This window comes from Xiphophorus hellerii, chromosome 21 (assembly GCF_003331165.1).
Source record: "Xiphophorus hellerii strain 12219 chromosome 21, Xiphophorus_hellerii-4.1, whole genome shotgun sequence".
NCBI lineage: Eukaryota > Metazoa > Chordata > Actinopteri > Cyprinodontiformes > Poeciliidae > Xiphophorus > Xiphophorus hellerii.
In genome coordinates this window covers 17,922,649-17,942,157 of record NC_045692.1, presented here as the reverse complement: position 1 = coordinate 17,942,157, position 19,509 = coordinate 17,922,649, and the positions used below count along the sequence as shown (strand labels likewise).

General features: G+C 37.9%; 1 protein-coding gene across 5 annotated transcripts in view; it reads left to right on the top strand.

Annotated features, from left to right (window-relative positions):
• asap1b (ArfGAP with SH3 domain, ankyrin repeat and PH domain 1b) overlaps positions 1 to 19,509 on the top strand; it is a 62,685-nt gene that overhangs the window by 16,469 nt on the left and 26,707 nt on the right. For 3 of the 5 annotated variants that reach the window (XM_032551036.1, XM_032551033.1, XM_032551035.1), the window contains exons 2-10: positions 4,842 to 4,914; positions 6,618 to 6,763; positions 9,600 to 9,674; positions 10,041 to 10,090; positions 10,167 to 10,296; positions 16,051 to 16,136; positions 17,687 to 17,762; positions 18,857 to 18,943; positions 19,354 to 19,362. In XM_032551036.1, the coding sequence (XP_032406927.1) occupies positions 4,842 to 4,914; positions 6,618 to 6,763; positions 9,600 to 9,674; positions 10,041 to 10,090; positions 10,167 to 10,296; positions 16,051 to 16,136; positions 17,687 to 17,762; positions 18,857 to 18,943; positions 19,354 to 19,362 (732 nt within the window). The remainder of the gene's footprint in view (positions 1 to 4,841; positions 4,915 to 6,617; positions 6,764 to 9,599; positions 9,675 to 10,040; positions 10,091 to 10,166; positions 10,297 to 16,050; positions 16,137 to 17,686; positions 17,763 to 18,856; positions 18,944 to 19,353; positions 19,363 to 19,509) is intronic. The other 2 variants (XM_032551037.1, XM_032551034.1) reach the window with 1 other exon arrangement.

Here is a 19,509-nt window from a genome sequence, read left to right as displayed (position 1 = left end):
GGATCTCAATCAGAAAGGAAATGAAAAGAAAGCATTTTTTAAAAGTGTTCCCTTTGACCTCTGCTATAAAAATGCCCCTGCACTCATTTCCTTTTCTGTGGAAGTCCTTTGATTATTGTACCCCTTCCTGTTTTTTCCTTCTCGGAAGTTGTTTGCATTTGTGTAATTCGAAGATCTTTGAGTCCGTTCTGCTGATTTGTGAGAGTAAAATCTACCACGTTGGTACATCTGGGTTCCAGAGAGCTGTTGACAAACAGCAGAGCTGACCGCTCGGTCAGGGCGACTTCCTGCGGCCTCCGCGGTGAAGAATGTTGGACTGACACGCGAGGCAGTCCACCAAAGCGATGACGAATGTCGTAGAGGAGAGGCGGGAGTCAAGAGTGTGATGTTTTTGTTCCTCGGTTGTCAGCAGAGTGCAGCTGGTGTCGGTGGACGGAGCTCCGCTGATCCGGGACAGGACAGTGACGAGCCTGGATGCTTCCTGCTTCCTGTCAGAAAGGACGGCTGCAGGGGAAGTGGCAGGTCTGCTGCGGGAGGATAAGGCCTGGGTCAGGAAGCATGAAATGGAGAAAAACTTCTGTCACTTGAGCCACCTATTCCCCCTCTGAAGCTTTGACCTCCAGAGCATGACTGGCAGTCTTCAGGATTCAGGAAGTTAGATCCATTAACCTCAGTGGTTGCTTTGGTCACTCTGTGGGTCTAGGCTTGGGTTATTTTTATTTAATATTATACTATCTAACCCTCATTCAATGAATCACACAAGATAAGTTCATTAAATAGTTCCGTCGTTGATTATTAATCATTTTGGATTCTATTTTTCACAAAAAAGGCATTTCCCGAATTAGACCAGAGGATACTTACGGTACTTATATTTATCTACCAATCCCAAATACGAGTATCTAGTTTATTTACTATTAGCTTTTTCTTCTTTTGTTTTTTCTTTTGGTTTGTTATTTTATTTGTATTTCTTTTTAAATCTTGTTAAAGCACTTTGTATTCCCTTGTTGCTGAAAATGTGCTATATAAATAAAATTACCTTTACCTTTAGGGATACAGTTTCCAAGTTTCCAAACTTCTGCCTTACAGAACAGCCATTCAGCTCCTTCAGACTAGCCAGCAGCAATTAGCAAACACCTGGTGGAACTGTACATCAGCTGAGCTTATTATACGAGCTACTTCTCAATGCAACGCTAGTAAAAAAAATGTTGTTAAAGGGTTAATAGAGGAGCGACGTAGTGATGACGTCCTGAAAGCAGTGTTTCAAAAGAGATGGAGTGTTTAAAGAGGCAGAGACCCAATTTCAAGGCATTAAATTACAAAATCAGTTTTCTTTAAAGCCATATTTAATATATACAGCATTTTATAACAACTGAAGGTAACATAGTTACTTGAAAATGCCGCTATGTGGCTGGAAAGTATATAATACTGCCTCTTTAAATACTTCGGTAATCAAACCTATTTTAAGATTAAATAAGTTGACCTGAGTAAATCCAAAACACTCCTTGAGAGAATTTGATTCATTAATGAAAAAAAGCAACCCTACAACCTCATTAGACGTCTAATCCTTAGTAAATTGTGAATTAACGGTGACCCTGAGAGGAAGCACGGTTTGCTAGTGGATGTGTCAGCTGTTGTTGAGGGTGTGGCGGTTGCTGCAGCACATACCCAACATGACAACAAACCGCATTTAGATGGAGCCTGCCTCAGATGACTGCTGCCATGTGCATTTGTTGTCCTAAGCAAAGATATTTGCTCTGCCTACAGTACATATTAACACTACCTTGAAAAGTACTGTTAATATGTCTTTATTGGTGTTAATAAAATAGTCTTTTAGTTGTGCTTGATAAATTATGTTTTATCGTTTTAATTGGTATCTCTTCAGTCTGCATTGGGTTTATGTTGAGACAGATTCAAGTATTTCACTTTCGTCTCCAGATTAACTCATTGGTTATCTTGCATGTGTATTTTTCTTTTAAGTTTTGAAGGCATCTGTAAGGGATTTTTGGTACAAACAACTCTGCCTTAGAAGAATAAAAATGAGCAAATGGCTCCTAGATGATTGCCACCCACTTGAAATATTTCAATAATCTAAACATATTTGACCAATTTCTTCTTCTAGTTTGGTCCTGAGAACTATTTTCCATTCAGTGCATGGCAATCTTTGCCACAGGCACCAAACTTTTTGAACTAACATTCAGTGATTTAATGATTCTTGTAGTGCCATCCCACTAAGTGATTTAAAGGTGAGTGAACTGTTTACTCATCCTAAGTGCAGTTCTTGTTGGTTCATATTAAGATGGAGGCAGGTCATACTGTAAAACCTCAAACAGCTTGAGGAAAAGTCTCATGAAAGCATTTTAATATGCAAGTCAAGCAGCTTTGTTTTTTTAATCTTGTTTGGGGATTAAGCATTTCTGTATTTTAAAATTGTGAAGACATCTGAAGGTTTTAATGCAATCAGAATCAAAAAACTTCATGAAACTTGCTTTTTAATGAAGGTCTGAAATAATATATGCAAATGGCAACCATTGTGGGCAGTACAGTGGACTGGACTCACCTGTTGTTTCATTGGATTTTTTGTAGCGCATATCTAAAATATTCAAAAGAAAATATGGGAAGCTGGAATACCTCGTGCAAAGCAGCCAATTCAGGAGTCACATTTATTTTCCTTAAAATAATGAAGGTTGTAGATGTTAGCTTCTGCAGTATCATTGAGAGTTTCTATTGTACTTATTAATGAATATTAAGGCATTCATTGGTGTGTCTGCCGCTAGCGAGAGAAATAGCTAATCCTTCTAAATCTGACGCTACTCCATTATGTTTTTACATTTTGTGCAGAAGGAAGTTGCACTGGTGTTTTCTTCAGAGGTTTTCATGTCGTTTCATGCAGTAGTTCTTGGTGCAGCGCCACCACAGGGGAGGAGGGGAACAGGTTTTTCAAAGAGTTTGGCTCATTTAACACAGTGCAGTGTGAAAGTGAACCGCAGCATCTGAAAATGCAACAAATGTTGCAGTTTGGATCCCCGATCAAACCGACTCTACCAGACTGTATGAAAATACCCTTAAAATGAACCGTAGGATTCTGATTGGTTTATCTCCACGTGTATAATTATTTATTCACACATATTCAGGGATATTTGGGTGTAAGACATGGAGCATGTAGTCATGTAACGGGTCTAATGGAGGATTTATGTGGCATCAAACTCCGTTTCCATTTGCTGAGGGATCAAAGGACCTGGTCCTGGCAGAAAGAGCCCTGCGGCGGTGAACTACTGCTGCCATAATTGGAGAAGAGCTGTGTAAAACTGTCCAAGGAAGGCCAAGGGCGACTTAATTATGTTGTTAAATTTAATTAGGGCATTGTTGTGTGTTTCTCTCTCGGTGTGCGTGTGTTCTCCACAGCTTGACCTTGCAGTAGCGGTCTTCCTGCATGTGTTTATCATCATTTTGGTTTCATTCCCTGTTGTTCGAATTAGTGGATATTTGCATTGTCAGAATAAATTATTCTGCAAAACCAACATTACACACTTGCATTTTTAATACTTGAGCAGAAACGGGTAACGAAGACATTTGTTGCTGTTGAATAACAAGCCACCCAATTATCTCAGCTGCAGTTAGTGAGCAGATTAATAGACACCATGCAGAATCATGGCGTCCAGTCTGACAGGGGATCTTCTTGCTGCCCTTACAGGTGATTAATTTTGAAGTTAGATGCCTGCCAGCAGCATTGTTGTCAGTTTTCTCCAGGTGAGAAACACAAAATCCCAATGTTTTACAGCTGCTTACTAAATTACAACCATTTAAAACCCCTTTAAAGATTTTCAACAATTTTAATCCTGTTTATAGATGCATTTTAAAAAATCATAGAATTTTAAACAGAGCCTCACTTGTTTGGTTTACTTAAAAAATAGCATGCTATTTCCTAAATATTTATGGTTTGCTGTTGATTTTTTTATAGTTTAGATAATTATTTTTTAAACAAAAACAAGTCATTCTTTCTTGAATGACTTTACTGTATTTAGCCAAGTTAATAAATGGACTCAATCTCTTTATTTGGTCCATTTTAAGACACAAAATGCTTCTATCACAATGTCATACTCCTAAGAAACAGAAAAACACTCGACAGTCAGAACGACAGATAAGGATGCGGTACCTAAATAAACAAAGGTGTTTTTTGAGAGCCTTTCATGGAAATGAAAACTGGATCTGAGTAAAAGTTACAAATAAGAGGAGCAGCTGAAACTGAAAAAGAGACTGTGAATATTTTAATCAAATCCTTTAGGCTAGCTTATATTTATCTTGATTTAAGATTTGAACTTGTTATAGTTTCAATCAGGGTTCAGGATTTCGGATTGGAACAAGTGAGTTGTAAGATCCAAGTTTTCTTTTTCCTGACTTGAGTTGCAGCCACATTGCTTGCTTCTTGCACCCAAAGGACATTTTCCCCATGAATGCAGCAGCATTATGGGGACTGATGGATTCCTCAGCTCAGGGGTCACATTTAAACCATTTTAACTGATTCAATTTGTTGTATTTTTGTGAACAACAAAATCAATATCTGTTTGCTTTCAATTTTATTACCAGTACTTTAACAAATAAAACAACAAAGATATAAAGTACTACTAATTTGAGGTGATAAAACTCCTGTTTTGTTTTGCCAATTCAACAGCAAAACGCTGCTCCATTACTCACTTGGCCTTTCTGTCTTAATAGCTCTAGATTGTTAAGCAAATATTTGGTTTATCGGGAAAATATCTGCTGCCTTTTGATTTGACTGTGCTGGGCGATCCTAAAGCATGAAATCACCCTGAGATGTTTAAATTCTTTTTTTTTTTCTCCAGGCACTGGATCAGGATCGAACTTCTCTGCAAAAAGTGAAGAAATCAGTGAAGGCAATCTACAATTCAGGTCAAGGTGAGAAATCTTTGTGTCCTATAATGTCCATGATCTTTTATTCATTTATTCCATGTATTTTCTTCTTGTAGGCATGAAAATCCCTGTTTGTACTTGGAAAGCCGCCTTTTGTGGGACAGATGGTGTATTGTGTGCTTTTCTTGTCCAGACTGTCCCAGAAATCAACACCTGAGTTTTTCTCAGTGCTGTGTCATGAATCTGCAGTTCTTTTCCACTGAATATCATTGAAAGCAGCTTTCCACCCTGTAATTTGACAGCTTGGGATGTTTGTTTGCTCTCCAAAGAAAGGAGTAACTTTATCCTTTGGTCACTTTAACCCTTTGAGATGAAAAGTGGAAAAACCACTGGAAAAACTGGAGGAAGGTTGTTCAAAAGGTTCTGCAAATGTAATTCATAACGTTATTGTCCTCCAAACAAGATTGACTATAGAACACTTGAAGTTAGGAATTTGAATAAATGTAGTTTATTTAACTTATGTAAAACATTAGTCCTGTTTGCTTGGATTTTAGTTTGTAAGCAGCCATTCTCCATTGGGAAGTTAACGATGAATACAGATGGATTCTGCTGCTTGACTGACTTTTCCTGCAGCGTTTGATTCACCAGGAGAACCACACATCTTCTAACCCTGACATGAGCTGTATGAAAAGATGGCTTCTTGAGAAAAACACTGGTCCATGGAGTATTCCTGCTATTATTACTGCTAAATCACTTTTTTTATTCCAGGCGTGTCTGCTGCTGTGATTAAATATCCAGGCAGATCTGCTGGCACAAAAATAACAACAATTTCTGAAATTATTTAAAATTCATTGTTTTTTGGGTTTTTTTTTTTTATCACATATTCAACCCAAATCAGACTTTTGATTGTTACTTCAATTGAATATTTCAAAGAAAAACTAAACTTGCCTGGACAAAAGAATGACACCATTAATTTAATATTTAATAGCATTATTCGTTGCCAACAAGAGATCTTTCCATGGGTGTTTGGGTCCTTATCCAGAACAAGCCACATCCATGTTTCACTCAAGTTATTGGATTATTTTTCTTTTATAGCTTTTTTTTATCAACATGGAGCTGATTTGACTGATCCAAACAGCTCCAGTTTTTCTCATCAGTCCAGAGAATATCCATCTTGAAACCTCTGGCCTTGTCTGCAGGCATTTTTGAATTTTTGTGTGTATCTTTCAATGGTGAAGCCTTAATGAAATATTTTCAGATCAATACCAGACTTTTAAAAATTCTTAAGTATGTAAAAAGATAAAATCGTAAATCAGAAGTAATTACGTCTGAAATGTGTATATCTATTCTTTCCTTCATTTGTTCTGCATTTGTTCTTTTATTGTAGTTCTGGTTGAACTGGTCATGTTCTTGTATGCTGTGATAAAACTACAAGTCCCAGACATCCACCATCTCCTCCAAATCCTCCAGAAAAATGCAGCGTTTTCTCTTTAAGTTGCTTTAATAGTAATAGTAATAATTATGTTTTCTACCTTATATTATTAAGCTTACTAATTTGTGTAGGTTTTAAACTTAAGTTATGAGTTTTGCAAAACGGGTTTAATTTATTAAAAATTGCAGAAATCCTGACGGTTCCATGAATTTTACACTTTTTAATGATATTCAGAGCTCTGACCTTCCGGTCTTGACCTTTTATGATCATTTATGACTCCTTTTTAACCTCTTCTTTGCTGTTTTTCCCAACACAGATCATGTTCAGAATGAAGAAACCTATGCCCAGGCTCTGGATAAGTTTGGTAGCAACTTCATCAGCAGGGACAACCCTGACCTGGGGACAGCTTTTGTCAAGTTCTCCTCTCTCACCAAGGAGCTGTCGACCCTGCTGAAGAACCTGGTGAGTCCGGCTGGTCGACATCCCAGTAAAGCCAATGATTTAGGGTCAGAGAACCAGGTTTTTCCAAATGCTTCTACCTTGTTGGTTGGTCTCCTGCAAGCTGAAATAGCTGACTGCCCTACATATGCATGAATATTTCTTATCATGTTTAAAAGCGGTCTTGTTTTTTGTAAAGTTTTTCTGTGCCTTATCTAAATGTTTTGGACTGAATGACTCTTCTCAGAAAAACATCTTGACAAAGAATGCATTTAATCAGGATCTTCAGGTACTTTGTTATAGAGATGGACTGACAGTGTTATGGCCTATTTCACATCTCTGATTCTCTTAAAAACTTTAACCTGCTGATGACTTAATTGAATGGTTTACCTTACTTATCGTCCTCATTTGATGGTAGTAAGGAGAACTAATTTTAGTGAAAGTTATCTTTTGCTGCTTCTTTTTAATTCTAGCCTTCACCATGTTATCCTCGCTCTTTCTACTTTCCACTAAGTGCTACATCAGGTTGCGTCTCCAAAAACAAAACAAAACAATAGCTACCAGTATGGACCTGATCTATGGCAAGCCATTTAAAAAAACTGCTTCACCTCACTGACATTCCAGACATCTGAAATGGGCTTATGACTTATTTAACATTCACTTAAATAAGCTCTAACCAATTGATGAAAAGTTAGTTTAAAAATATCTTCAGTATAGAAATAAACAAAATTAATTTTGCCCCACAATTTGGAGCTCCCAGTTCACTTCCCGTTGTATTATTTTAATTGCAATCCATATGACATATTAGTTAATTAGGATATCTAACTATCTTAAATTTGTCTCATCAAAACTCATTTGTAGACATCTGGAATGTATTTACAGACAGTCAGATGAAACTGAGTTTATGTTAAAAAGGTTTGCCATACCGAGAATTGTCCCAGTCTGCCCGATGAACCAGTCCAGGCCTAGATACTGTTAATCTGGTTTTCTTCTTTTGTTCTCTAGTTGTCAACATTCCTTCTTTTTAAGCACACATTGAATAATATTCTGTGATGGACAGGTAAATATCTAGAAAGGAATTAATTGGAAGAAACATCAAAACTATAAACCCAGTCAGATCTTCAGAAATCCTGGAAAACTATTAATCCAGGCCACTGTGGAAGTATATTCTTAAAAAAACAATAAGCACAGTTGAAAACTTTTGTACCCCCAGATGGCTTCTTATCTCCATGCCATGGATTTCCCGCAGTTCCTGTTAAGTAACGCGTCCTGTTTAAACCCTCTGAGTGATTCCTGCTGGAAGAAGAGCCAGATCCCGGTCTTCCCTTCCCATGTGGCTGACAGTGAGATTAGACAACATAAATACTCTTGGCAGCAGCAGGAACAGCTGAGTGGGTTGCGTGTCCGTGCATACACAAATCAAACAACCCTGTCTGCGCAACCAGCATATAGTGGAAAAGTGACCTGATCTCTCTCAGTCGCCCTCTCAGTTTGACTCTTGTTATCTGCAGCAGTGTATCGAGTTTTCAGACTTCGATAGCTGCACCCTGAGGGCAGCTGGTACGACAAATGAGTATCGACGGCTGAGAGCGTGTGTCCTGGATGTGTCCCCAGGATTTTACAAACTGATTTAACCCGTTTTAATGCGCCTTCTCTCTGAGAATTGCGTGTTTGGAAGCAAAAAGCATTTGTGACAGTTAACAAAAGGAGCTGGAAGAGCTCGCCAGCAGCCGGTCAGTGAAGGATTGATTTAGATGTTGGCCATATGCAAGACAGGCACTTAAGGAGCACATTAGTGCCCATTAGGCCTTGTTTACTTCCCTTAGTATCAATGTGGACTTGGCTAACAACAGGGACTTAAATGCTTAGTAGTCTTGTAAATGACCTTGCTGATCCTCATAGCTGGAACTGCTGAGCCAAGCTGTGGCAACAGGACGAATCAAGCCTTTCTAGTCCTTCCAGACACTTGGTATAATCATGTCAAAAACTGAAGCGATTTTGAAGAATCGCTGATGCAGACAAATCCTATATTTGCATATTTTAGAATCTTTCTAGTCATTCCTTTAGTTTTAATTCAGGGTCATTGTTGAATATCTGCTGTTTGTCTTGTAGGAAATATTTTTTGCATAAAGCAAAAATTAATGTAAAGCCAAGAGAAGCGGCTTTGTCGTCCTTTGCTGTTGTTTGCAGATGTTGCTTGTGCGTCAGATTTACGGCTGTACCAGAAACATGCAAATACAAAGGTTCCGACTTGGGAAAAAGTAATTGTGTTGAAATTTTTAGCATGTTAAAATCCCTTCCCAAATTCTTACCAAAAATAAATAAATAGAGCTTGATGTCCAAGTTTTTTTATCCTTAATTATGTAAAATGTATCTGAAGTCTGTCTGCATGTTGCCACCTCACAGCTGAAACGGTCATGAACCTTCACTCAGCCCAGCAAATGACTAGTTTCTTATGTTTGTGTGTGTGGGTGGGCTGAATCATCCATCTGGCGTCTTTGGCAATTTTTGACTCATTTTAGTTTTGTTTTGTTTTGTAGCTCGTTGTTTTTTAACGTCTCTGCTGAGCTCTCCGGTTAAGAGGAGTAAACGTTTCACACAACCTCGTCCGTCGACTGCAGATTAGTCTGTCAATAAGTGAAAAGTTGCTACACTGTTTTAAGCATTACGTCTTCATTTTGATGTATCTGTGATGCAAATTAAATTACTGTGCCTAATAATTTATCACATCCTGGCAAATCAATCTGTTTACTAGATTGAGTCATTGTTGTTTTTTGTCTTCCAGAGAATTTATCAAACATTTTCTTCTGACAGTCTGTTGTGACACATTAACTATGTTTTTCTTGCTTTGTTTAAACAGCTACAGAGCCTCAGCCACAATGTGATCTTCACCCTGGACTCTCTGCTCAAGGGGGATTTGAAAGGCGTGAAAGGGGTAAGATTTACCATCACTTTGTTTAGTCTTCCCAACTCTGTCCTACTGGACTCTTGTGGGAGTCAGCAAGTCTATCCATCTCCAAATCCCCCATGCCTGTGATTAAGAGCGTTAGGGGCGAGTAAGGAGAGGAATTCTCATTTGAAACTGTAAATCTGGCAGACATAAACACTGCCTTTGTGTGGTGCATGAGGAGAGTAACTGGGTCATGAACTCCTCGTGTTGGAGGTTCAAGAAGGGGCGTGATCCTTACTGGGCATTCATGACGTGAATCACGAGCCGATCGTTGGGCCCAACTCCACAAATATCTCTATCCTCAAACTGACCTCTTGGGACTTGACTGGATCTTCTCCTTTATCTCTGCAGGACTTAAAGAAGCCTTTTGACAAAGCATGGAAGGACTACGAGGCTAAGTTGTAAGTAGACGATGGTGAGCTGTACCAGATATCTCATTGTTACTAGTTGGAAACACCCGATTCTGTTTCCCTGCAGTACAAAGATAGAGAAGGAGAAGCGGGAGCACGCCAAGCAGCATGGGATGATCCGCACCGAAATCACCGGGGCCGAGATCGCAGAGGAGATGGAGAAGGAGAGGCGCTTGTTCCAGCTGCAGATGTGCGAGGTGAGTAATTTGACACTTCTCTTAAACCGAATAGGGATAATGGGAGGAAAGATGTAAACTTGCATTTCCCCGATGTCAATTAATCAATCGAGTTTACATTTCAGGACCAAGGCAGTTAGAAACACAAGAAGAAGTCATAAAAACAACATAAATTCAGCAATTGAGAAACCATTGACATTTTGATGAGTGATATCATCAAGATCATCAATACACATCAAATATGTCGGTCAATTTTCCATTTAATATGGTTCAAAAGCAACTCTAAACGGGGAGGCTTTTAGCCTTGATTTAAAGAAACTCAGTGTTTCACCTGTTTTTCAGTTTTCTAGAAGTTTGTTCCAGATTTGTGGTGCACAGAAGCTGAATGCTGGTAAAGTAGCTACGTTGCTGTTGCTCAGTTTTAGACAGGTGAAAGAAATATTGCAATGGTTTCTGTTGCTTATTGAGATTCTCATTTATGATTCGTCTGTGGAAATTCCGGATGTAGAAATAAACAGAAAGTTTGGCAGATATTCGTCCCGTTATATTAGTAGAACCAGATTGTGTTTATGAGCAGCTGGTGTTGTGTTGAGCTTTGTTTCCAGTCCCTCTGAACCAGGAAACGGAAGTCAACAAAACACCGGACATGACACAAACACTTAGACAAACAACCAGGGGTTTGTCCTAAACATTTTTATTCTTTTAAGTCAGAACTCTCTTTCATTTTTATTTCACTTTTAAAGAATAAAGTCAAATGTTCACCATGAATTTATCACAGATGTTTCTACAGGCTGCATGCTGATTCATAGCAAAAAAAGCAAAGACCTCTTTAGTGGATCATGTCCCTCAGGATGTCTTAATGCTAGATGTAAACCTAATAGGTTGTGGTGCAACACTTGCTCTTGTGATGAGTGAATTTTTACAGATATAACTGCAGAGAAGGGATAATGAATGAGTGAATGGATGGACAAAGATAATGTTTATCCACTGTTTTTGCAGATATTAGTTAATTTTCCCACATTGAAGTGCTTTAAGTTATGAATGGCCTGTTTAACGCTACAGCGCATACACAAGCGTGATTGTCGATGCTAAGTCCCTCCCCCTGGCTCTGATTGGTGGTTTCTGACTGAGCTGTATATTCCTGCAGATTGCAGTAGGACCACAGGAAGGAGGCAGAGAAGTTTGATTTTTATACAGTCAGGACGTGGCAACAATTTTAAGAAATATTTTTAAAATATATTTTTATATTACATCTCAGTGTAATACATATATTTATATTTTTTTATTAATTCAGCTTGATGTGTTTCCTCAGTTTAACTTTGTGTGACATTGCAATGTGCTAGGTTATCTTAAACATTAAGGTGTGACAAACGGAAGAAATGCTGTTTAATTGCCCAGCATTTACACATCATTTGAATAATGTTCATGAGATGATAAATGATTGATCAGTACCTGCTGTACACTAATTGTAACACTAATTGTGCTAAAAAACCAACTTCTGCTCTCCAAGAGTTTTCAGACTTCCTCTTAATCCTATAAGCTTCAAATGAAGTCACTCTGTTTCACAATGGCCAAACTTTTAAGAAACCTGGCAGCGAGAATAAAGCATAAAACAAATGTGAGCTCTGTGTTTGTGCCCAGAAGAATCAGAACAAACTGTTAGAGCTCTCTCTCTCCGTTTGGCCAAAATCCTCTCTGGTTGTGGGCGGTGACGCCTACGCCTCGTTTGCCGTTTTATCCTGCTAGGATCTTTTCTTTTTCTCAGATTACATAATGCGGGTCGCATTGCTTTTTGGGTTTTCTGGATTAAATTTTGTGCAAAGTCCAACTGACCCGCCCTCTCCTCATTTCATTGTACCCATATTTCTTCAGCGGGTCAGAGACTTTGGCTTGAGAGCTCGAAGGCTCGGCTCTGTCAAATCTGATTATCAGTAATATTTTCCAGTAACTCTAAACACAAAACAGCTCCTAAGTGAGGTTTCTTTTACACTTTTTATAATGGACAGCACATGGAATATCAATAGTTTTCTAAATGGGATCTGCAATGCATTTTCTAAAACATCATTAAAAGTCAGACTAGAAGTGGACTCTGCATGTCTTTGTGCATTTTGAAGACAGTACAGCATGTTTTAGACTCTTACGGGTCAGTGACTGCTCATTCTGCCTCATCCCCCTGCAGGATGCTCTGATCTTACATCATCTTCTAGATTAACAGTTTCGTGCACAGTGCTAGTCTCGTCACACACCATGAATTTAAATTTATCTGACACCTTTTACTCCACTAACAGACTTGCTAAAACATGTCTGCGAGTTAAAGAGCATTGTTGGTGTCAACTTGTGATATTGAGACATTTTTAGCTTTAGTCTCGCTACCAATTGCTTTAAAGTATCCATCTCTGCTGGTTTCCAGAGGACATTCTTTCGTTCTTGTCGCTACAAACTGAAATTTTGGAAATGTGAGAATTTATCAGGAGATTGAAAATGTTGCCTAAAAGTCAAACAGCAGCTCAGCTGAAAGACTTCCTGTTTGTTTTTGCAAGATCAACACAGACTCCTGTGCGTTGGTTGTTGCCATTTTTGATCCATGAATTGATAATAAAGCAGCTCTAGAAACTCGTCAGCGTCTGTGTTTTACACCTTAGCAGCCGCCTCCGGTTGCAGCAGCATGCCAATAACGAGTTGTAGCACACATCATTGTCACCACCTTCCTCTTTTGTTGGTTTCCTCGGTTCCACATTTGGTTTTAAATTTCTTTTTCATTCTCTGACAGACAAATTTAAACTGGCTCTGCTTGAAGCACCTCTGAGCAGTAGGATGTGTTTGGCTATTTGATTAAGAATATTGAAATAAATCCTTATTTTATTGCAGTGGCATGGTTTTGAAATAAAAAAATAAATAGATGCAGTTCACAATAGTCCCACAGTATTACAGATCCTCCACCGTACTTAACAGTGAATGAGGTTCTTTTTATTTTATACCACCTATATAAATGATTCACATAATTTCCAACCTATGACAAAAGAATAGATCTAAAATAATATTAGTGGTTCTTTTAGTGATGTTCTGTTGTAAAACTTCAAGAGCTGCTAAGACGTTCATGTTATTACATCTACTCTATATTTAAAAACATTAGTTGGTTCCTTTGCCATTTTTACCTTGTCAATCTCTGATAAAGTTTCTGATAAAGGTTTTCTTTTGTTTTGCACGGTAGCACTCTGGGTTCAAATCTCCATCTGGGTTTCTTTCTGCATGGATTTCCCATTTTTTCCCAGTCCATGTGTGGGTTTTCTTTTCCTCCCACAGTCCAAAATCATGACTGTTAGCTTAATTAAATATTCTAAAATGCTTTTGGGTGTGAGTGCGTGTCCTGTGTGTCGCCATTTGCAGATGGGCACCAGACTCCCGCTGCAAACCTGCAAGAATAAGCTGTTTTAGGAACAATTATTTGTCTAGGAATTATGTAGCACAAGTCATTTATTGACTTTTGTTTCTATGAATAAATATTCAAACAAGAGGTTGAATTTTAACAACATTTTTGTTAAAATGATGCAGTAAAATGTTTATTTTGAATGGTTTATTTTACACATTTTTACCAGTGGCGTTCACTGATTTGAATGTTGCCATTTATTTCCATGCATTCTTCATAAATAAAAACAAAAACATCCAAAATGAATGCTTTAATTAAGCGTATTCATAGCTCGATTATTATTGGTTAACTGACCATGCACATAGTAGGCATAACATAGTGGGCAATAACAAATTGTGATAAACGATAATATTGTTGTTTTGAAATATCAAGTGATATTTCTAATGGCACATTAATGCACTTTTGTCCGCTCAAAGACCAATAAGTTTTAATTTTGTAAACAACACTTTGTATATTTTATTATGTGTCAAAAATAAAACACAACAGCCAAAAACCATTTGAAAATTTTTCTAATTGATTTCCTATTAATTTAATCTTTAATTATCAGATGTTTTTTCACACAGTTCTGGTTGTGATATTTGACTATATTTTTTTGTAAATGTGGAGAAATTTCAGCCAACAAATCCCAGACATTTCCCTAAATTAGCAGTCATTAATGGTGGAAATCTCGTTGTGATGCTGTTGTTGTTGTTGTGAGAATGCTGCAGTCAGTGTTACAATCTGTTCATCCCACTTAACCTCATTTCTCTCCACTGCCTGCACTCTGGCTCTCTCACACTCTCTCCACGTTACTCAATCACCAGATTACACGATGCTCTCACTCTCACCCTTTTCTTTTTTCGTCCCACGCTGCCAGCAGAGGAGTGAGGAAAGTCAGGGCTCAGCAGGCTGCATTATATTCTGCAGCAGCGTGAATGTCGTCGCTCATTCACACAAAAGGGATGCACAAATATGCGGCGACGCTCTCCAATAACGCCGAACCCACTCGCGCTTCAAACAAAAAAATGTGGATAATCTGCCAGCCGTCGAGCGCCGTCAGGCAGACAAAGGGACGGCACATGCATGCATGCTTGCACACTTTTGCACACGTTTACTCATGCGTGTGGGAACTCACATGCATCAACATACGATGTAGCGGCACAGAGCCTCGTTGAAGAGACGAAGCTCTTCTGGGTTAGAATTGGTCTTTAGCTTCTCGCTGACTCTTAAATCTGTGTGGATTGGCTCTCTGTGGGATTATCAGTAGATTATATTTCATTTGTTTGTTTGGTGGGGACGCTGTCTGAAAACATTTGTCTTGAATCCTCAGACAGCCTCAAAGTTCCTATGAAGAATCTTCTTTAAAAATCCTAACCTTTTAAGATACAAAACTATTTTCTGTTAAATTCAAGTTTCACTTTATTACCCTGATCCTTACTTGAACATTGTCAGCAAAGCATTTGTTCACTTCTTATCAGCTTCAATGTATTTCATGTGATGATTCAACACATGTTCGTGCATAATTTGTGAAGTAGAAGAAAAGTGACCCATGGCTTTCAAAATTATTTCAAAATAAACACTAAAAAGTGTTATTTTTCTCTGAGTCTATGCTTTTCAGACCCACCTTTTCCTGAGATTACAGCTGCAAGTCTTTTTGGGGTTTTTTGTCGGCTTTAGCAGCTAATATTTCCATTTTAAAATGAACCCAAACTCAGGCAGACTGGATACTCTTGCCACAGATTCTCACCTGAATTTAGGTTTAGACTTTGAATTGAATATCAATGCATTCCACATTCTTTCTGTTTCTTTTCTTTCAAATATTTTAAAAAATATATTGTACAATTTTCCTTCCATTCCACAATAACACACTAATTTGTGCTGATTTGTCACATAAAGTACATTAAAGCTGGGGTTGTAGCATCTTTATAAAATATTTACAGTTTGTAGTTGTAACTAGACAAACTGTGGTTGAGTTTGAGGCTTGTAAATACTCTGTCTAAACGCTGACACAAGTAGGGTTGAAACGATTATTAATAATTGAAATAATTATCAATGAATTGAGTAATTAATCAGATATGCAGACTCAAAAAAAGTTTATTTTGTGAAAGAATGACAGTAGTTCAGCCAAAACTGTACAAAAGTATATATACATTTTGAATTTAGATATGTATAAAAAAGCTCCAGTGGTTAAATAAAAATTTTAAAATTCGTTAATAGTCAGAATAATTGATTACAAAATAACCATTAGTTGCAGCCCTAGACTCAAGAATCATAACTCTAAGCACTCATGACATGAATCTTCCTATTCAGACTTGGAAAGCTTTTCAAATGCCCTGAATTTAAACTCTGCTTTTCTGCTTTTCTTCCAGTACCTGATCAAAGTAAACGAGATCAAAACCAAGAAAGGAGTGGACCTCCTGCAAAACCTGATTAAGTATTACCACGCACAGTGCAAGTAAGTACCTCCATAATCCCTCTAACCCAAATGTGTAGCCTGCTGCTACTGTTTTTCTTTTGCTTTCCACCCATTAAGTCATATTTCACACCCTAGAAAAGAAAGAAGGTGGTAGCTGCTTTGCAGCAGTTTTGTCTCGTGTTGCTCCCAGATCTTGAGTCCGCTCATAAATCTTTGCAGGTCGTCATATAGATATGCTGTGACAGCCGAGGGGGTTTGGTGGGTAAATAAAGTGGGTGCTTCTCTTTCCAGAGCTGCATCTCGCAGCAACCCGTGACAGAATGACAGATTTTCATCCAGGGTTGCTACAGTATGTCCTGTCATAACACCAGGACAAAACAATGCACTTCCCTGCTAGTCTGTTCAACCTGGGCCTTGACGGATAGAAAGGCTGCAGGGATGATGGATTAGGAGCGTTAGGACAGCAGACTGAGAGCTGAGGAAAGTGGTCAAAGCTTGAGAAGAAAGTAAAATTGCCCTGTTTGCACTCACAGAGGGCAATATGGTCTTAAAGTTTTATTATGACAGATTTATCATGATAAAAGTGATGATAAGAGCTATTTATTACTTATATTTTAGTCACATAAATGCAAATATTGCTATTGAAAAACGGTGCACCAATTGCAGTTTTCTGACCTACCGATTTTAATTTTGGCTGATACAGTTGTTTGTTTTTGTCTGAAATGCTGCTAAATACTGCAAGAAAGTCAAGTATCAGCTTATCACTGATCTCCCAAAATTAAGGAAATCTGAGGCAATTTATTGGTGCAACCCTTTCGATGTGTAATACATTTCTTTAGGACACTAGAAGTGTGACACAGTAACTGCATTTAATCATATTTTCTTACATTTATTGATGCCTTCACTGAACAAACATTAGAAAAAAATGTAAAACGGCAACACGGGCAATTTTTTAGAGTTTATTTATTGTTTATTTATTATCACAATAAATGATAAACAATACGATAAATTCCCACCCCTAGTTTGCTTCAATAAATTTAAGCAGGAACTTCATTTATGCAACAAAAGTGGTAAATCTAAGGCTGCAATGACAGAGCAGCTGTCAAGTACGGCTCGGTTGCACTTTGCAAGCTAAGCTGTGTGGAGTGGGAGCAAAGATGTAGGCTCATCAGTGCAGTGATTGAGAGAAAACGAGCCGAACGAACGAGAAGTGGCAGAAAAAGTAATGGGAAGAGGAAGGGAGATGTTCGTTCCAAGCAGAGGGAGGGGTAGCAGTCATTAGTGGTGATTTGCTGCTGCAGAACTTCATCGAGGTGTGTATTGCTGACAGATCTGTAATGGATTTCAGAGCGTGCTAAACGCCTCTGCAAATCTGCAGAGAAGGGTCGAAACCAGATCTGATTTCAGCGCCAGAAGCCAAAAGGTGCCAAAGAGTGAGAGTGAGCTGAGCATGATGTTCAACAAAACTGCAGCCATTTCTGCCTGCGAGCAGAAATGGAAGAACCAAAAGGATCACAATGTTACGTTAGCTGTTGCATTAATGAATGATCAGTGTCTAAAAGTTGTGATCTTCTTATATTTCTGTAAAGTTTCTTCCAAGATGGCTTGAAGACAGCAGATAAGCTGAAGCAGTACATCGAGAAGCTGGCTGCTGATCTCTACAACGTAATTATTTGTTTGTTTCCATCATGTATGGTCTCATTGTTAGTATTTAATTCAATTTTGGGTTATTCATTTACTTATTTTGTTCTATTTCTATTCATTTTAATGTAGTTTTATTTAAATAACCTTACTTTTTTGTACTTATTGGGGCTGCAGCTAATGATTATTTTATTAATCAAGTAATCTATCATCTATTCTGACAATTAATTGAATAATCGGATGGAAAAATGATCAAATTCTCCAGATTTTTTATTTAACCAGATAAACCTTTTTTTCTTTCTTAACATTTTATTGCCTAAGATCCAGTAATATTTTAGTGAGTGCTTCATCATAGTAAAGGACAAATCTGCAGCAACATGTGAAAAACTTAGCCGCTTCTGCTTCATTTAACATCAATACAGTTCAAATTTAATCTGATAATACGTTTTTCAATTAACTAATTAATAACTGAACTGAGGAAAGTACCTAATAGGAGATTTTTAAAGAAATTTAAACCAAGCGAAGCTAAAACTGCCACTTAAGGAGTTCTGGAAAAAACAGATTTATAGACAAGAGAAAGTTCTTATCTTAAATGTGAAATGGATATATTTTTGTACAGTTTTGGCTTAATTACTGCTCTAGGTCTGTTGTCTGTTTCTCAGTTAATGATTATTCGATTACTAAATTAGTTAATTATTTGATCAATCGATTAGTCCAGTTACTTGTTTCAACTCCAGTGTTTATTGTTTTTATCTGGTTTTTTTTCTTAAGTTACTTTAATTTGTCCTGTTTTCTTATTTTATGCATTTATTTTCTTATTTTATTCAGTTTAGCTTTTCCATAACACTTTATTTGAAGGGGTGTGCATAAGACTGACATAAAACTGTCATGAATATTAATGACTGCTGTCATGAAGTGTTATTTGATAATTAATTATTCTTTTAATGCAAAGTTGACATTTTTAATGGACATTTAATGCAACTTTGCATTAAAAATCTAATTATTTAGTGAATAATGAGTCATGTCAGTCTTATGCTCACCCCTTCAAATAAAGTTGTCTTGCTTTGTTAGTGAATCCTATAACTAAATGTTCTAATTTAAGTGTTTCCTGTCGTCAGATAAAGCAAACTCAGGACGAGGAAAAAAAGCAGCTGACTGCTTTGCGGGATCTGATCAAGTCCTCCCTCCAGTTGGACCAGAAAGAGGTATGCACGTCATCTCTGGACCTTTGGGGCCAAATTTAACCCAAACTGTGAGCAGACCGGCTTTAAAAGCAGCCACAGCTGCTCTGATTGAGCCTTTGGTCTCACCACACGCTTCCTCTCACTCTGTCCTGCGAGTGCCCAGTGCTGCACCACACTGGTGCCCAGTTTAGGGCCTCACTGTCACACTTTCACATAAAAACTAACAACACTGCCTGTTTCTACACATTTGATCCACTCAAACGCACGAAATCATGTATAAACAGTTGCTTGAATCACACCTTCTGTAAGTTTTTAAGCTTTAGCCGAAGAGTGCACTTCTTCACAGCCACTACCTTCACTTGAGCCAGATTTTTCACCCCTCTCCCTTCTATCTCCTCCTTTTTACTGCTTTCTGCTTGTCTGGAATCAAGTCTAGAAGAGTAAGTCTGAGCATGCTGTGGTTTGACTGTGCAGGGGTGTTGCAGAGCATGCTGTTTACGTGCAGCTTTTTTAAAAGTATTTTCCTCTAAAAGTCCTTCCACTGAAGTGTTATAGACACGTTGCAGCGTGACGTCACATTTGCCGAC